At 50.0% G+C, this 18,353-nt stretch overlaps 4 protein-coding genes across 4 annotated transcripts; 2 read left to right on the forward strand and 2 right to left on the reverse strand.

Annotated features, from left to right (window-relative positions):
- Nucleotides 1-686: 686 nt before the first annotated feature.
- Nucleotides 687-2,887, forward strand: LY89DRAFT_664937 (uncharacterized protein; the record flags this gene model as incomplete). The annotated part of the gene is made up of 5 exons (XM_018212813.1): nucleotides 687-1,117; nucleotides 1,528-1,771; nucleotides 1,983-2,071; nucleotides 2,462-2,592; nucleotides 2,712-2,887. 5 exons carry the CDS (start codon nucleotides 687-689, stop codon nucleotides 2,885-2,887), a joined length of 1,071 nt encoding a protein of 356 aa, XP_018076126.1.
- Nucleotides 2,888-8,854: 5,967 nt separating this feature from the next.
- LY89DRAFT_767939 (uncharacterized protein) lies at nucleotides 8,855-10,361 on the reverse strand (the record flags this gene model as incomplete). Its single annotated transcript, XM_018221769.1, has 5 exons — nucleotides 8,855-9,229; nucleotides 9,280-9,394; nucleotides 9,468-9,676; nucleotides 9,716-10,103; nucleotides 10,337-10,361. 5 exons carry the CDS (start codon nucleotides 10,359-10,361, stop codon nucleotides 9,004-9,006), a joined length of 963 nt encoding a protein of 320 aa, XP_018076127.1. The 3' UTR covers nucleotides 8,855-9,003.
- A 2,945-nt stretch (nucleotides 10,362-13,306) lies between these two features.
- LY89DRAFT_729275 (uncharacterized protein) lies at nucleotides 13,307-16,630 on the reverse strand (the record flags this gene model as incomplete). Its single annotated transcript, XM_018219365.1, has 3 exons — nucleotides 13,307-16,214; nucleotides 16,267-16,495; nucleotides 16,612-16,630. 3 exons carry the CDS (start codon nucleotides 16,628-16,630, stop codon nucleotides 13,307-13,309), a joined length of 3,156 nt encoding a protein of 1,051 aa, XP_018076128.1.
- A 386-nt stretch (nucleotides 16,631-17,016) lies between these two features.
- Nucleotides 17,017-17,955, forward strand: LY89DRAFT_778153 (uncharacterized protein; the record flags this gene model as incomplete). Its single annotated transcript, XM_018222189.1, has 1 exon — nucleotides 17,017-17,955. The coding sequence occupies one exon, from the start codon at nucleotides 17,017-17,019 to the stop codon at nucleotides 17,953-17,955; it is 939 nt and encodes a 312-aa protein (XP_018076129.1).
- Nucleotides 17,956-18,353: the final 398 nt, after the last annotated feature.

Consider the following 18,353-nt stretch of genomic DNA (forward strand, 5'->3'; position numbering starts at 1 on the left):
AAAGGTACGTACTTGCGGACTGCGGAGGCGGACGATGTAACAGCAGCACGAACACCAGAATGGACTGAAGTGATGTGTCGTGTCGACTCAGGTACAGCAGCAGTAGTAGCAGTATACAGGAGTAGTGGGTGAGATGGTGCGTAGTGTGCCAGGCTAAGGAACAAAAGGGCTGACGGTGCGAGTGGGCAGTAAGTAGCTATGTAATAAGTATATGAATGATGGGGACGAGAGAGGATGCTGTGATTGGAGAGTGACGGCGCAGCGTGCAGTGGTGCACGTAATATGTAGGAAAGTTGAGTTTGTTTGGCGGCCACCAGTGGATGATTGGATCTCCAGATCCGCGGGACTCGATGGGATCAGATCTGAATATCCAGCAGTCGAGTAGTCGAAGATATGTCTTGCCTTATGAGACGTGGGCCGTGAAGTGTGTCTCCAGGGTCCGGAACAGCCGCGGCCTTTTCTCGTTTGCCGCAAACAGACAAGTGGAAATGAGGGAATGATGCGATATTGGAGACCTTGGAGACCCTATAATGGTGATGATCGAAGCTGGACGAGGAGGAGGCAGCCGTGAGATGAAAGGTACACCGGCTTCGGGACGGAGTATCAAGATTCTGCATACGCACCGCACTGTCGATATCGGCGTGGCCTTGCAGAGCTCGTGAACCAAACGCGGGAAGCAGCTCAGGATGCCGGACGCGAGCAGCAGATCAGAAGGTTGTGTGCCAGGAGTTAAGGGCTGGGACAATGATAGTAAGCTCGGACAGTACGACTCGACGACTTTGATACCAAGTCACACTTATGGGGCGGCTGCTGTCGCTGGGGTGCGAGGAAGGGACTTTTTTTTTTTTTCAAAGAGCTATAGCAGCGCCACCGCTTGTGGACCAGTCACAGAGAGACCGACAGCAGCAGTTCGACCAGCATTAATGGATGACAGGGCATACGTCCTGGGCAGCGCATGGCATCGCATATGGCATGCCCGGGCCCTTCTGGTGGCGGTCTGGGTTCGACAGACAGTGAAGGACCGTTCGTTGTCGAGTCCAAGGGCGATGGAAGATAGATGGGACGGAAAGAGAGCAGCGTTGGAATGGGATTGGAATCAGAGGGGAACCACTGCAGGGTACGTTGGATGACGGTGTAGGGTGTGAGATGAATGGCCGTGGATGTCTGGCGGGGTGGACTGTGCTCAGCTGGCTGGCTGTGGAGTAGGTTTAAGTCGCTCAAGAAGCATCAAGAGTCTGGAGACGAGCAATGCAAGTAGTCTTTTTTTGGCGTAGCAATCTGCAGCAGCAAGAGAGCAAGACGACGGATCATTGAGACTGGGGAGGGGGCCGTGGACTGGGGAGGGGCAAGGGAGGCGTTCTTGGTGATGATAATGATGATGATGCTATGCTGGTGGAAGGGTTCAGTCATGGAGGTAGGGTATAGGGCAAGCAGGAGAGTGAGTAATGGTGGCGGTAGCAGCAGGTAACAGGTGCCAGGTACGACAAGAAGGGTTAGTTAGTAGGTAGGTAGGCGTTCGTCTGGCAGTTCTCGAGACGCAAATGCAGACCAGGTTTCGTCGTCCCCTCGATCTCCGAACGTCGTGGTTGCTTGGACTGGATCGTCTGAGCGTGCACAGGTACAGGAGGAGGAGGAGGGATACTCGGATGCTCGAGAGTTCGTCGGAAGGGGAAAGGAAATCGAAGGGAAGCTTTTCAATTACTTACTCAGAGACTCGTTCTGGCTTGGTCTGGTCTGGGCTGCTGGTGGTTTGCTCGAAAATCCCCCCCTGGTCTGTGGCAGCTTATCCCGGGCATGACTGAGCATGAGGAAGCCGGACGCCTCTATGCTGACCCCTGGTCACCAACGTCCCTTGTCTGTTGCTGGACCCGGCATTGCCAGACGTCCTGGAGATCGCACGCGAGCCTGTGTGCGAGACTTGGAGATGGTGCGCCATGGAAAATTAAGTTTTTCATTCTTTGCATTGGCTTGAGTTAGGCTAGCTTGGCTGGCCTCGGGTAGACGTCGTTACGATTAAGATGTGGTTGTGGTGGTGGTGGTGGTGGGGACGTGTTGGAAGTGTGGATATGCGGTAGGTAGGGTTCTGGTTGTGTGGATGTGGATGTGGATGTGGATGTGGAGCGGGACGATGAGCCAGGGACAGGCGCCGCTCGTCTCTTCCTGCCGTAAAGGAGACCAGGAAGAGCCCAGAAGAAAGGCCCTGTTACTTAACTTGCGCTCCCAGATCCTCCATCTTTGGCCGGAGAGTTCTTACCGTTGCGGCACTGATGGACGATGGATGACCGGCCACCATACCCATCCTGACCTGACAGCTAGCAGCTAGCAGCCAGCAGGGCGACGGCGGCATCCGTGCGTCATCGAGATCTTAATTTGCACTTTGCCCTCTTGGCTCGTCGGCTCCCACATTTGCTGCATTTGTTGCATCTGCTGCTGCCACCATCATAATTACTGTACAGCACAGTCAGTGCAACAACCATCTGGTGTGCCTGGCCTGGTCTGGTCTGGTCTCGTCTGGCTGCGTTGCGCATGTACAAGCTTTTGTACGTACATCCACCCGCCAGATGTACCTGTGTACTTACGGTGCAGAAGATGGTAAGTAGGTAGATACAGTAGATTCTGTACCACGCCCCGTTGTTGGTACTGTACGCCGTACCTCGCAGCCATTCATTCTACCATTCTAGACGGTGTTCACAGCCACTGTTCGTCCCCAGGGCCAATCACCGCTCCACCGAAGTTTGGGCTGCGTTCCCACGTCGTACTTGTTGAGCATTCTCGACAACCGAAGCAGGCTGGGCTCGATGTGTACACCGTGACCTCGTGTGGGTGGAGGTATACAATCACAGGACTGTGGGGTCCGCAGCCAGGGAGCGTTAGGGAGGTTGATTGATTGATTGACTGAGTGACTGACTGACTGATTGATTGCTTGATTCCTTTCTTGCTTGGTTGCTCTTGCCTGCCCTATTGTCCGGGAGCGGCCGGGTCTCGCTCTCGCTGATTCCTATTTCTATTCCATGTAGGCAGGCAGGCAGGTAGGTAATTTAGGTATCGCGATCATAAAAATACCTTTCCTGCAAGGGGAAGTCGTATGCAGCAATACTCGTACATTACATGACCGCGTCTGTACGTACAGCCCAGACGCTCGCCACCACACCCGCCGTCGTCGTCTTATTGCGCCGAGCTGCCTCCAGCGTGATGTGTAATAAATTTGCGGTCGAGTCCTGCTGGTCGCTGGTAGATTGCGATGCCGCTGAGCAATCAATACCAGCCATGGGAGCGCCTATCTGTCAGTGGCTGCGGCGGGGCCAGGCCAGAAGAGGAGGCCATTCATTGAGGAATCGAGGGCAGAGGCATCTAGGCTCGATATGGCTGCTTCATTGGGATGGGGATGGGGATGGGGTTGGGGGAGAGGCAACACAGCAGCACTTGCAGCCAGCCAGTGCTGGCATGGACGTCGTACAGATGATTTGCAGCAGGTTCGCTCAAATCCCCGTTCGCAATATGGAAAGCCGATATTATTGACAGCGGCACCTGTGCTATTACCAAGGATTTGGAGTTGGAGCTAGAGGACCTGCATGCAGCCTGCATCTGCATCCCGCCCTGGCGTTACAGTAGGGATATTTATTTTTCGACGATTCAACAGCAGCCCGGCCCACACCACGACCCGCTGCCTGCAGATGGGAATGGCAATGGCAGATGCAGACCCCACCGCCGCGACGAACCTTACTTGACTTGGAGTCCCGGATGGAGAACAGACAATAATAATCATAGTCATCACGGTTCTGGAGATGGAGATGGAGGAGCGGTGGATGTCGGTACGGAAATACCTGCCAGGCCTGGCCTGGCCTGGCCTGGTTGTGCTCGTGCTCGTTCTTGTGCTGAACCGTTAAGGTTATCCGTCGTCCTCAGGCTTCACCTCGTTTGTCGTCGAATCATCGACGGCGGGTATTCCTTTCGTGATTAAAGTAGGTATTTCCGTACACAGAGACTGACTCTATTCGACCATTTCGACCCCCAATAACTCCGTCGTATCGTGCACGGCTCGACGCTCGTGTAAGAGCAGAGTAGAGAACAACACACTCACACACACGCGAGGCCAGATGCCACTTGCCTCCTCCTTGCTGCGTGCTATGCCCAATAGTCACTTGTCGAACATCGCCTGTATCACCTTCTTCGCGCTCTCCGCCGCTCCAGTCAAGCCATAATGCGCCGTCCCTTTCTGGCAACAAAACTTTCTGCATCTGGAGTCTTCAAGCCGTCTTGTCAGGTTTTGCGCCCAGACAAAAAGAAGCATGGCCGTTGCGTTCGAAGCGGCTGCGATGCCGGTTGCGAGAGGGTTTGGTTCAAGGATTTCAAGCAGTCCAGGTCAAGCAAGGCAAGGATCTTGCACAATGTCAGAAGAGCTTGGTCCACCTGCTCGTGCACCTTAACTGCTGCCCTGGTCACGCTCACGAACAACCTCCGAAGAGATCGCTGCTGAGCGGCATTCGTCCGAACTTCTCGAACGATGGCCCAAGAAGGTCAATTCTCCGCCTGGGGTCGAGCTTGCGACGGATCAGACCTGCTACCCGTCCATCCGGATGCAGCAGCAATGCAGCAAGCAGCTCAGCTCGAGTGAGTGAGTGATTGCCGCTGTCAAGTTCTCGCGATTGCTTCTGCGCGCGGCTCCGTATCCGACCTCACGTCGCTGGGACAGGAATTTCTCGTGGCCAACATGTGCTCTGCTCCGGCCCAGACCTGGATAGAGACGGGAGACTGCATGATGCATCCGCTTCAAAGTCAGTTCTGCACGCGGAAAGCACATGGCAATTCCAATTGAAAGCGACTGGTCAATTGTTGTTTTCTTCTCACCATGGTCAAGTGTTGGCGTGTTTGAGTGGTGGGTATCGAAGTTCCAGACAAGTTCGATGAAGCCACAGGATGTTGTGGTCCTTTGTTCTCTGTCACACGATGCAGCCAGCCCCTACATTGGCAAAATTCGCCACGTGCGATCTTCAGGCACATATTGCTTTTCGGTCTGGACACCCAATGCAGAGCTTCAACCATGGCTTTTTGAAGATTTGCGTGTTCTGACGCCTAGTGTGGCTGCTGCAGCCTCCCTCCGTCTCGGCACGGCGTCGGATGAAGAGTTTTCCTCTGAACGAGCATGATTAGATTGAATTGATACGACAGCTTGCGATCATTCGCAGTACTGTACGTATCATATCATATTGCTTATGATAACAGCGACTGCTTAACGACTAGGTTAAACGCATAACGGTTTGATTATGATAAGAACGGCGGCGGTGTTTCAGGTTGCCAAAAGGAGACCAAGCACAACGCATCTGGCAACTTCTGCTGACGATACTTCTGCTACTTTCTCGCAAGCCTGTCCATATCAGAACTCACACTATTAGGGCTTTCTCGTCCACAACCAGTCGGGTTTTCAAGATGCAGACTCGAAGAACGCCTTTGAAAAACTAATGCAGCTAGGCATTGCCTGGCCAGTTGTTCGTTCTCTTGATCCGAGTGTGCAAAGTCTTCCGCTACTACAGGTTTGGTTGGGGACTTCGGCAAGAGCAAGTAAGTCAACTTGCATGTGTATTTTTTCTCTCCACACAGAACCGACGATCGGTTAAGTCCGAATATCACATCCCCATCAATTCGCAGCAAAACAAACTCACTGGCTCGAGAGCTCTGGAAGTGCAGCAATGATGCATGTCTTACTGCGATAATTTTAGCGGGGCTGAAAAGTTCAAAATTGTGTCAGGTTGATGCTGGTTTTGCGGGGGCCGAGACCCTTTTCCTCGAAGTCGAGTTCCACAGCACCTCGCCTCGACAACGCCTCAAAATTCTCTTGGGAAAGACGCCAATCTCGAAGTCGTGCTTCGCAAAAGTCGTATGATTATGATCGCAGTGGCTGTAACGACTATTTACGAGGTGTCATTTTGTCAAGAATTCTTCCACGAGGTTGAGGCTTTCAGCACGGGAAGCACGTTTTATCCACGCGAAACTTTTTCCACTGGTCATGTTGTACGACGATACCAGCTCTGCAATGGATACCGACTGAACTTCTGAGACCTAAGAAAACAAAGTTCAGCGGCATTTACCATATCCAGCTAAATTCGATTAACTTCTTCTTTTCACGACACTCGCCACCTGCAGCTCTTAGAAATCGACAGTAGGACAGGAAAGCCATCTTCACAAAGCTCAAAGGTGTATCTACTCGGTCTCACGAAGAGCTTCCTCTTTTTTTCTCTTCAAAACTAGGAAGGGCTGAAGGTTTCTCCAGCTAATCCTCCGTATTTAATGAGGGGGCTTTCCAAAACAAGTCTGTCACTCAATTACTCTTGCTCGATAGGAACACAGAAGAGTCCAGACCGAATTGACAAAACAAAAGTAGAGGTTAAAAGCCATCACGGGCTTCCTACATTTGAGACGTGCCAGCTGCGGCAACTTCCCTCACTCGGACTTCCCATGTTTTTTCGGGACCGGTGCAACCATGGAAGCAGCAATGATAGCTCTCCAGTGTTCGAGCTCGTGCAGTACACTGCATGTCTGAGGTGGTTTGCTCTCAATCTGATATTGTTCACCACCCCACTGATGGAGGTGGAGGTGGACATGAATCTCTAAGCGAGGGCCCCTGAGGTGGAACTAGGCACTAGGCACTAGGCACTGCAGCAGCTAGTCTTAACTCAAATTCCCAATCTGTGCGCGATGCCGTTAATGCCGTCATCTGTCTCAATGGCTGGGACATGCGAGGCGCCCTACTGAAAATCGACGACAACCGCGCTTGGGCAGACGAGCGCAGGGAACATCACATCACTTCTCTGATATCTCCGTTTGCGAAACTCGCTGCTGCTGCTCACATATTCTGATACTCACCGCATCGTCTGAACATGTTCATCCTATCTCATTGCATTTCATCTCATCTCATCTCACATCCCAACATGGCTTGTCACTGGTGAACCCATGGTCGGACACGGCAACGGCCGCAAGGCATGATTCGGCTCAAGCAATGATCGTGCCTCTGTCATGCTGGCTTGACTGGGCTCACCTCGCTCGGCTCGTGTTTGATATCGACTGCGGTTTGTGTTAAGGATTTCAGCAGGCGCGCTGTATGCACATCTCCGATGCCAAACGTCGACGTCAATGTTACAGTAAACGCGCTTGCTGCGAGCTGTCTCCGTGCGCAGGAGAAATCCACCCCCCTCGCCGCCGCAAGTCAGCGTGCTGGTCGGTCGAAGCGAACCGGTAAGCAGCCACAGCGCGCAGATAATGTATCTGTGCGGACCGACCCCTACCTTACTTCTCTGTACTGTGCGTGCTCCAAGCTTTACACTCCACATATACCATGGTGGGCTGAGTTAGCTACCATTTGACTCCACTTCTTAAGGAACGTCTGCCTCCGACCCTATGAACCATTTCTCTGCTCCCTCCGGCCTGCTCGACGTCCTGGGATCTCGCAATCTTACCTGAGCGTCACCTGGACACTGACTATCGCAGGGGCGGGCCCGATTGAGCGAGCAGATACGCTCGCGGACAGTGGGCCACACAGAGCAGAGCAGGAGGAGATTGAGAAAAAAGGTAAGCGCCGCTTCGTGTTCCGGAAGCTCTTCCTTCTCGAACGTCTTTTAATTTCCGACTGTGGCGAGGCAGGCATTGTATCACGACCCCAACCTCGTCCACATTGACTTGCTCGTCCTTTGACTTAACCTGGTGACACTCTCGGAGCCATCCAGTAGATCTTATACCCCCATCTCAGAGCGTTTACATGACATATACCCTATACTGCATGATTTAATGCATGGCGGTTTATCAAAAAGCCAGACCACATCCGAGAATCGGTTCACCACGAGATCTCGACGCTCGTTTGCGGTGAGTCCTTTCATTCATTCATCTATTGTACAGTACATGAACGTCCTCCTCAATAAAGTAGAGCATCATACAAATGATGTCGGAGACGACGTTGCCTTGCGATCCATCACATGCTTAAGTCAAGGATCTGAACCCCAATTGCTCTGCACCAATGCTTCACTTGCGCAGCTATCAGTTTCGGGATGGCGTTCAGGTTATCGGCAAGGATATAAATTGACTTTTGCTATGTCCCGCTGAGCTTCATCACGGCTCGAATTGCTAGGATTTTCTCTGGCTCACCTACTATGCCATTCCTAGCTACCTACGTACCGTAGGTGGGGTGCACCAAGAAAGTAGGGCCAAGTGTGCCTGGGAGTATTGGCGAGGGAAATGAGGCCAAGTCAGATGATGAAGAACATCGTTACCAAAAGGCGCTCCCGAGTGGGAGCATACGATTCTTGGAATTCACGAACCAGAGGGGTTTTGGTGTTCTACAGTACCTTCAATCTTTCATGTTGCTCTCTCCTCTTCCACGTTGTCGGCTTGCTTCATTGAGGCGTGGTACACTCTCGGCCCGTTCCGCCATGACTTGCTGGTGCGGACCGTCGATGAAGGTGGTCTGGTGGGTGGTGGTATGAGACCGCTGATGGACATCTTCAAGCGATGTATGTATGTCAAACGTCCGAGTCGGCCTTCGAACCACCACTAGCAATGCCAATCATGATGATTGTGGCGGGAAGTGCGATTTCTGCGGGTTCACACGCTGTCGTCTTGTGGCAAGCATGATAGATCGGCTGTCAAATGAGTTCATTGCTCCCGATCAAGTATACAAAGCCATTTCGATACAAAACCACATCCTTCGGTATCGGGACAAACACGGTACCCCGCAGTGGGTTGCGAGATGTATGAATCTGAATTCGTGCAATAACAATATCAAAACGTCCCTACCTATACTATACTATACTTCAAGGTGACCTGCAACATATTGAACGCGCACACATATTCATTCCAGCACATATATCTCCAGTAATCTGCTATTATATGCGACGCTCAACGCTTGACGGAGGTGGGGCCTGGGGAGGAGGAGGAGCAATATAGCAGAACTCACTAAGCTTTGCGTTTCCCGTGATTCAAACAAAGTTCAACACACTTCCAGGACCTGGGATACTATTACCATCCACCCGTCCCATACGGACCCAGATATGGAAGCGGCCTATCAAACCCGTTATTAACACCCGTCGATAGCACCGCCTCGTCACCCACAGCGGGAGCAGAACGTTGAAGCAAGCCATCCCCTCTCGCCGCTTCCAAAGTTCCTCCCTCCCCTCCTGAAAAAACAGAACTCCTCTCCACCACCATCCACTCACAAGGCACACCAAAGATGGGTCGACGGACCCTATACGTGGATGCAGCTATGATTAACTGAGCAAATAACCACAAGCAGACCAGCACGCAGGCCAGATTCGGCCATTTTCCTTCGCCGCCGCGCGCGGCCAATTCCCCTCCTGCTTGACAGCGGAAGCTCGTCCTGAGGTCCCGAATGGATCGATCGCCTGCCTGCCTGCCCGCCGTTGCAAAAAAGCACAACAGAAAAGATGAGGTTGGTTGCACGTTGTTGTTGTTGGCGCACTTACGCCAACTGGGGGTGACCGAGATGCAGCACGCAACCAAGAAAGAGGCTTCTAGATCTACGGATAGATCGGAAGGCCCGTTTCGTGATGAAGATTGGGAAGGATTGATGAATGATATGTAATAATACCGTTGCTGTATACTACTTGTAAGGATATACCCCTCGTTCATAGCAGTGCATAGCATAGCAGGAGCAACGCAAGCACGCAACAGGCTTCATCCAGGTCTGCTGCTGCTGCTGCTTCTCGCGTACAATATTGGCTCAAATCTGGAGGAGAGCGGTAACGCAGAAGAATGCGAGCCAGCGCGGAGACGCTGGCTGGGTTTGCATCCAACTCTGGAGCAACCCAGGTTCGCAAAATTCGTAGACGAGGAAATCTCTGCCTGCCTCCCCCGTACCGTAACCCATAACCCATAACCTTCTTTCTCCAGCTTTCGGCACCATCGTCCGAGCTGCTGGCTGTAAGATTCTTTCTTTCTCTCAACTTCTTCGATTTCTCTTTCGCTCAGATCGAGATCGTGCTGCGAGCGCTCCCCCCTTTTTTTTTCGCGAGCGCACGATTCCACGAACGAAGGAAATGCGACGACCCCCAACTTCAGCACCACGACGACTACGACGGTCGCAACGATCTCGCAAATTCCTTCCTGACATCAAAAACTACATCTTCATGCCGCAGCAGATTTCCAGAACGGTTTTAAAGAGGCGCGAGATTCGGAAACGCGGAAAAATGTGCGACGCATTCGCGAGCGAGCGAGTGAAGGGAACACTTGATCATTTCAGGATGTTTTGAAGCTGTAAACAAAAATTTGCTTGCTCCATCCTATTGTTTCGCGCTTTCCAAAGGAATATAGTCTGAGAGAAATATTGACGTACCTGCAGATTCTTCGATCTCCTTCATCTCCTCTCTGACTCTTCGATTCGAATCTCATGCTCTGCTACAAAGACGCGCGATATTCGAACACACACTCGCAATGATACATACATACATACACAAGCATAATCTGCAAGTCGAGCTACTCCGATCTTTAAACAATCAATCAATCAATATGAACAATAGCAGCCACGGACCTCAACTCGACGCCACCGCTCTCTTCTCCTCATATCCCATCCTCGTCATCAAAAGCAAGCAAGCAAGACATCTATCTATCTATCTATATACACAACTCCTCCTCTACCTCCGCTGCACAAAAACCCTGAAACACAACCCGCGACCCTCCAGATCCAAGCACTAGCTGCGCGCGCGCTGATTTAGTAGCAGCGCCGTCGCGTCCGCGCATTTCGTTGTGTCTGATGAACGACGTGTGAAACGGCGTCTGTGCAGACAGACAGACAGGATTGCTATATATATGACTGAGGATGGAGGATCGGGGAGGGAGAATGGGAGAGGGTTGCATATGCAAGGTGATCTGGTGACGGTGGTGGAATGGAAATACTATTCTTCCACAGTGTGGATGGATGGATGGGTGATGAGAATATTTTTCGTGCGGTGGATGAGGTGTGTCGCTTTGACTTTGTATACTGAGGAGTTTCGAGTGTTGCTTTTCTGCGGGTTGGAAGGGTTGCGAGTTGTTTAGTGTTTAGAGAAAATTTTGATTGTTGTTGCGCGTGTATGGCTATTGTACTCAGTTATGCTCTGTTATTCTGCTATCCTTACTGAGTGCCATATGATTGTCAATTAGATATGTCTGCTTGCTTCTTATCTTTGTCCCAGTCTAGTTTCTTGCATTGCACTGGAAACAGTGTATCTACTATTGCTCTCTTGGTCCGACATACTTGCTCTTCTATTCTTGCCGTCATGATCTCTTATTTATGCAACGTAATTGTTGCCTTTGGCTCTTCTACAGCGATAAGGAATGTGAAAACATTCCTATTTCTCTCTACTACTATCCTCTAGCATCACTATGAAAAACTATTGCTACAATGTAGTATCAAAAGTAGACTCTATTCTTGTACGCCCTTCATCTAAGAAGAGCAACCTTGTTTTATCTCGTTCCAGCCACTCTAAATTGATAGAAGAGTAGATAGCAATTGATTTTTGTTCGGGAACTCTACATAGTACTTTTAAGCATAGTCGCGTTCTTTACGTACTTGAACACATGCACCCACTTTCTCCTATCAAGCATTGCTTCCGTATTCCCATCAAGATACTGTGTAAACTCCTCTTGACTCAAAGCCTTACAATGTCCACCATCACGATGAGTCGTGGAGCAAGTTTCGAACTAATAGGCATGTCGATAGCAATTACCTTTTTCAATTCAAGAAACTCTACATAGTAGTACCATTACACCCCTAATCTCCGTCGTCGTGTGCTCTAATATTTTTTACCAACCCGCTAAAACGAACAATTCCTTTCTCCTATACCCTTACCTCGATACGTACTATCCAATCTCTAAACATTCATTTTGTTTGTTTGACCCAAACCCTCGCAATTCTAACCACAATAAGTACAACCTTCCTTTTCCTTAGCAACAGACAGACAGAGACAACCCCTGCACAATCACGGACGCCCTCTCCATGCAGACAGATAAAGCGCTATTGAAATCAATCATCTAGCGCAAACTCAAATCCTCTCCGCGCTCGCGAAGCGCTAGAGGCCTTTTCCGAACGCAAACAGTACGATACCGGTAGGAGGCGATCCTTATCTTGCTCCAATAGTGCCCATTCTCTCAGCCTTATGTAAGAAGTGAGGTCGGCACTTGGGTTGGCACTTGAGTTTAGGTTTTTTTTTTGCGGTCCCGGAGGTGGACGGGGATGATGCATGTATGCGGGTGAGCGGGCAAGGATAGGGATAGGGATAGGGATAGGGGTCGTTGAACTTACTGTAGCCTTGGTTGGGGAGGGATTGGTTGAGATGGTGGGTTGCAAAATTTTACTTTGGTGATGAGAAGGTTTGTTTTGAGGATTAGATGGGGATTGGGGGGTTTTATATTGCGAAGTCTTCGATTATACAGTTTCCTTGTTAGGTATCTTAGTCGTTAGAGGGCCCGGAGACTGGAATCGAATATTTCCAACTAAGAAACTCTCCCATCAGAGATCATGGAAAGATGTGGGGTAATCAGTGATATGGAACCATGGTGATGTGCTTCACTTTTTGTTTAATGCCCTAATGATCCAAATGTTCTGATCATCCAAGGCGGTTTTGACATGAGGGCAAATAGATGAAGTAGTCCTCTTGGTTTCCAGCTTCGGAGTAGCGGCCCTTTTATTTTGTTTCTTCAGCTTGTAGCTTGTACTAATGAAATGAAAGATGCATAGACTGGCAATTCTGAGCGTTGCTCCTTTATGAGCAAGGTGCTTTGTTGACGTCTACTGTCTGGATTGATAGAAGTAGATGTCCTCTGCCGAAAAAGAAAAGAAGCAGAAATAGAATCCGACTCCTTTCAATAGATTAGGACAATGATCTCTGCTGAAATATAAGAGACATGAACTTCAACACTTGGTGACCAAAATGTTCATTAGCCCAAGGAAAATCTCGCACCATGAAATCATCCGGTAAAGGACGAGGGTTGGGTTTCTCAACACGAGTTTTGCGGAGAGACCAGTGTTTACCAGCGCAGATCCCGTCGTTGCCGACACTCTGCTTGTAAATTGGTATATATATAAGACATCAAGTACTTATATGAAGGTGTGATCCTCCCAAGGTATTTTCACTCCGATGTACCTTACATCTAGGAGTCCTGACTCATAACGTATTCCCACTCCAACGTATTTTAGCCTATACGCATCCCCCACCGCCCCTATAATTAAGTACATGATACATGATCTCCTCCAACATTTCTTTATCGTCTCCGTGAGCGCGACCAACTTCGCCACTCAAATCTAGCATGAACAAATGTTCTCTGCTTACATGGCACGAGGCTGGAATCGATAATCGTTATACCTCGGAAGGACGAGAGGATTTCTTCGGACTGGAGATCTTGAACGTTCGCCTCGCGGGTAGCTGTGAACTCGTCCCTCGGTAGCAGCTCCAGGTCCAAGTAATTGAACGAGAACGAGAAATACAACTTCCCACAGAAAAGTACCGGGTAATAATCCCATTGTCACAGAGGTCAATTGATTAGAATACCGCTCGCCTTCTTGAAAGGTCAAACTGGATGCAAGAACAAACGCCGTCAGCATTCCCAGCATTGCGATTATCAAAGCCATAAGTCCGCCAGTCCTCATGTGCCTTCGAAGTTTGTCTTTCACCAGTAGGATATTGAGCCCTGCCGCGAATAACGCAGCGACGGCTAGATCAGCGGCAGAGATCCTGCTGTCCATGCCAATAGAATAGCACGCAATATTGACTAAGCCGGTAGGTATTACCAAGCGACTTGTCTCTCGCCAGTGGGGAAAGTACATGGTGCCAGCGAGGATACTCCCAAGTATCGCGGCGAGGGCGATAGTTCCTGGTATAGACGACGCTGCTTCCGGAGATAGAGGCCCTGTTGGCATAGCTGACACAACTTGCATTTGACTCAGGAGGACGATCCCAGCTAATGATTTTGGAAGACATTGAACCGTCCGTCTTGCAATACACCATAGCTTGCCCAGAGTAAGAGATTCGGAATTGTAAGACCGAACTTCTGCCTTTTGCTGAAGAAAGAGGATGTCCGCCAAGTATTCAAAGGCTTTCTTTGCGCGCGACAGGAACGTTTCCAATTGTCGTCCACGTGAGCTCCTATTTGTATCTGCGAAAACTGAATCCTGTTCGTCCTCGCGTGCAAACATAGAGGGGCGCTCAAGAGGTTTGTCTTCTTCTTCGTCGATCTTTTCATTCGTGAACCACTCTGCAGGAAAATAATCCTCGGCCCATAAAAGGCCACGGATCGCAAAGTCTTCTGGGAACGGACGGACATCGGCTGCTGGTATTGGGAATTGCTCGGCTTCAATACGACTTGAGCTTTTATACTGTGCCCGCGACGTATTAAGCATAATCGCGAGGAAATCCCAAGGGAAGTCCTTTTGAAGCAAAACCATAGCACTGGCACTAGCACGACGAGTCATATTGTGCATGAAAACCAAGGTAACATGGATGAACGGAAGAACGTTTGGGTCGCCAATCCTTTGAAGAACGATCTGAAGTGTTGCGTTGATAGAATATGAATCGCCAATTCTTGGAGCACCGATCTGGGGTGTCCCATCGTCGAGGCCGTGCATGGAAGTGCTGCTTGCCGTGTTGGAGTTGACGATTTGCATCAATATGTTGTCCTTGGGAGCGAAACCGGTTAAAGCAACGCTGTTCGCAATAGCTATATGAAAGCCCTGCTCCATGAATTTCCTGGTCACTCGGCCAATCTGATTATCCAGTAGGGTAAGAAATTCGTCCTTGGCCGAGCTGAAATGATCAGTCTTGTTAGTAAACAGGAGACCATGAGCTTTGACGAATGCTATGTCGAGAGGAGGAAGTCTATGACACATGGTGCTAGGATCTGAATCGAGGATAGGATCGAAGAGTGTAAGTATTGACTCGCGAGCAGATGTGAAAGGTATAGCGACACAAAGTGATTTCGAGTAATAAAACAATTGCTGCACAGCGTTCGGCCGTGCTAGGACTGCAAGATGGTGGTAAAGCCGGCCTATTGTGGGTGCTTTGTCTGAAGCCTTGGAATACCAGTGTCGCGCTACTCCGGTCCACACCTCTCGGTCTCTGATATCATCATCCTCAATCGCCATCCGATATCGTCCCAAGTCCCCAAGGCACTCTATCCATGCGTCTTCGAAGGCTGGAACGGTTTCATATAATAACGCCATCATGGAATAAGCTAGATATATGAACGCAAGCATGTGATCTAGCGATGCAGGTAGCCTGTGTCGTAGTAATTCAAGGAATGAATGGATTCCGTGCCGCCACATTCTAGCAGGCATTGCATACTTCGATGCTAGTCTACGCAAGGCCGGGCTAGCTGAAGGATGCTGGGATGCGAGAAAGAAGTCATGATGTTTATGTAGTAGGGTTCTATGGAGAGCAATCAGTGCTTGCCACTGCTCGTTGTTGAGCTTGGGTTGAGAGGTTCCTTGGGCCAGTATAGCTTGCTTGTTGTCGACCTCGATACATTTGGCTTCCACCATGACTAGACCGGCATAGATACCTTTCACTTCTGCCACTAACTGTTCTTGTGAGATAGGTCGGGTTTCGGGTTGGGGGATAATGTCATAGCTGTCATCGCTCGCAGGTGAAAATAGGTTCTGAGAAGCAGCAGGGCTGCTTTGTGCGAGGGGCGCTGGTGACCGGGTGCTTTGAGAGACTTGAGAAGGCTTCTGTGGTCGTGGAGAGCTCAGAAGTTTTCTTGCCTTCTGAACCTGAACCGAAGCAATATTTGAGGAATCTTGTACTGATGACCTGGTCAAAGGTGCATCGCGCTCTGTCCACAATTGCCGCCGGGTACTCGAAGTAGGCCTTGGGACGTCGAACATGTCTCGCGTCTCCGCCTCAGGGGAGGCAAACGGAGCTGAAGTTGGCCTTGCTTTTGACCGTCTTGGTGGGGGACTTGCAGATGAGTCTCTAAAAGGGCTAGCAGAGCCTGCAGATATACCATCGCCAATTGCAGCTCGTTTTCTAGGCTGGACACCTGCGGCTTCATCGGACAAGTCTCTCATATCAACATCCTCAGCAGGTGTGCCCAGATTTAGTGCTCCTAGTCCAGAAATTGATCGAGCGCCGGCAAGGCGTGTCGGTGTAGAAAGCGGACGGTTTGACGGTGGTGGCTCTGGGCTAGCCCTGTTTGCTTCGTTCAAGTTTGGTTGTTCTTTGGGGTCATCTCTCGAAGGCCTGCTCGATCAAGTAGGTCAGCCTTGTAATCTCCATATAGGACAGTTGGTACAAAGACCTCGAGGTCTTTTGAGCACACTCAGCCTCATATTCCTCTCGGAATTTCTGCAGAGCATTGAGCTCAGAAGGAAAGGATTGTAGATGGTCGTGTTGAGCATGCTCCCATAATGCGTCATTGGAGTTGAATATTCTTCGTTCCGGGCATAGAGTACACGCCCAGGACGGAGTAATCTTGTTCTTCCGCCGGAGGTGTTGATTCCAGCGGTCCGCTATCTGTTCTACTGTATTTGGCAGTCAGCGATGCAAAGACAGTGATCAACGCGAGGGAAGGAGAGAGAGAGAGAGAGAGAGAAAGAGAGAGAGAAAGAGAGAGAGAAAGAGAGAGAGAGAGTCGTACTTGGCGGCTTGTTTGCCATGATCGTGACGCAGTAGTTGAGTCTCGAGCGATGGAAAACTTGATAACGACTTGAAATCAGAAAACAAACAATTGTTCTTCGGACAAGACTTGCAAGACGCAAGAAAAGACAGAATTGGGGGGGAATGAGCGGAGGCGAAGCAGGAAAGAGGCGGATTGATGTAGAAGTGTGGGCGGGACGCCCTGTGAGGCTGAAGCTTTGGGCGAACCATCATGTCCAAAATGCGAACCGTAAATCGCGCAGGCGACCACCTCCCACCTGAACACACGTACTTGAAGCTTGACAGCCTCAATCCACCCATCCTTCTTAACTTTCGATCGCTTTCCGACCTCAGCCAACGCCGCTCAAGATAGCCAGTGTCAAAAATCATTGCTGGACATTCAAAGATGTCCTCTTTTCCCTCTTTCTATGGCCACCCTTATCTCGAAAGTTCTCCAGACGGTGGCGACAGCAAGACATATTACATACAGCAGTACAGCAAGGAAATCCAATGTAATATCGATTCAGAAGCAGTATGTGCGACGAAGAAATTGGGCAAAACGAAGGACGGTCCGGATAGAGGGATTCGAATTTTCAGCATTTTAGCTTCTCTCGCGTCAGCTACAGCAGCTGCAATCATTATGGGAAAATACCATCCGCGCCCATTTGAGACTGCCGAGAGTGCCTTGCGTACTGAAGAACGACGTCCTAGCTTATGGGATTTTCCCAGGCGGCATCTAGAAAAACTATCACAGTTTCGTGAACTGGATTCGATGAACCCTGGAGGCAGAGAAACGAAAATGCATAGAATGGGTTGTACTATTGCAATAGAGACCATCAAGGCAAGCAACTCAAAAGGATCGTTGGCAGAAGCATCACTAATGCTCGTGCAGTCAAAATTATCTCCTCTGGTCCAAAGACTACAAACGAACTTATCAGATCCTCCGCCACTGCTTTTCTTGGCCGCGTGTATCGTCTTCTCCGTTGCAATTGGAAATCTTTGGGAGTCTCAAAAGCAGAATGGTTACCGAGCATGGATTGTGGGCCTCGGAATGATGATTGGTACAATTGCGGCGTTGCGAACGGAGAACATATTACAAGAGGGAAAAGGGATTTTGGCGATGTCTGCTATTGTCGCACTCGCGATCAGCTCGTGCGTGCATAGCATGATGCGCATACACATGATACGCAAGCGGTTCAAAGCAATGTTAGCTGAACATACAGTTGATGGCCACATTGAAGGAGAGAAGAGACTTGCGGCAAAGGCAGGAATGGACGAGAAGCAATCAGATTTGGCAACAGCACCAGAGAAGGAAAGAACGACAACAGAGACAGTCGGAAATTAGCTGCTGCTTCCAGTGACACGGATTGCAAGACGGAGCGCTGGAGGAGAGAAGGAACAACAGGAGTTAGATGTTGTTTGAAGAAGTAAGCTCAGCAGATTGCGATGGAGTAAGGCGAGGTTTCCACCAGATGGAGACTTTGGCCGCGTCGGCTATAACCAGCCGACTCCTCACGTATCAAGCAGCATCTCGGCATATCGAGATGGCAGATTGGGCATTGGCCTTGCTGTTCATATACTTCACAAGTAGGGAGGATGCAAGAAGAAATATTCGCATGTGTAGGAGAGGCTACCTCTCCGAATTTGCAGGGCGAAAAAATGTACATAACCATCAAATGAGCCGGGTAAAGGCTTCATGATATTATTGTATGAGATCAATATTCCCGAAAAATCTACCTAGTA

The sequence above is a fragment of the Mollisia scopiformis genome, assembly GCF_001500285.1.
Source record: "Mollisia scopiformis unplaced genomic scaffold LY89scaffold_4, whole genome shotgun sequence".
In the NCBI taxonomy this organism is placed as follows: domain Eukaryota; kingdom Fungi; phylum Ascomycota; class Leotiomycetes; order Helotiales; family Mollisiaceae; genus Mollisia; species Mollisia scopiformis.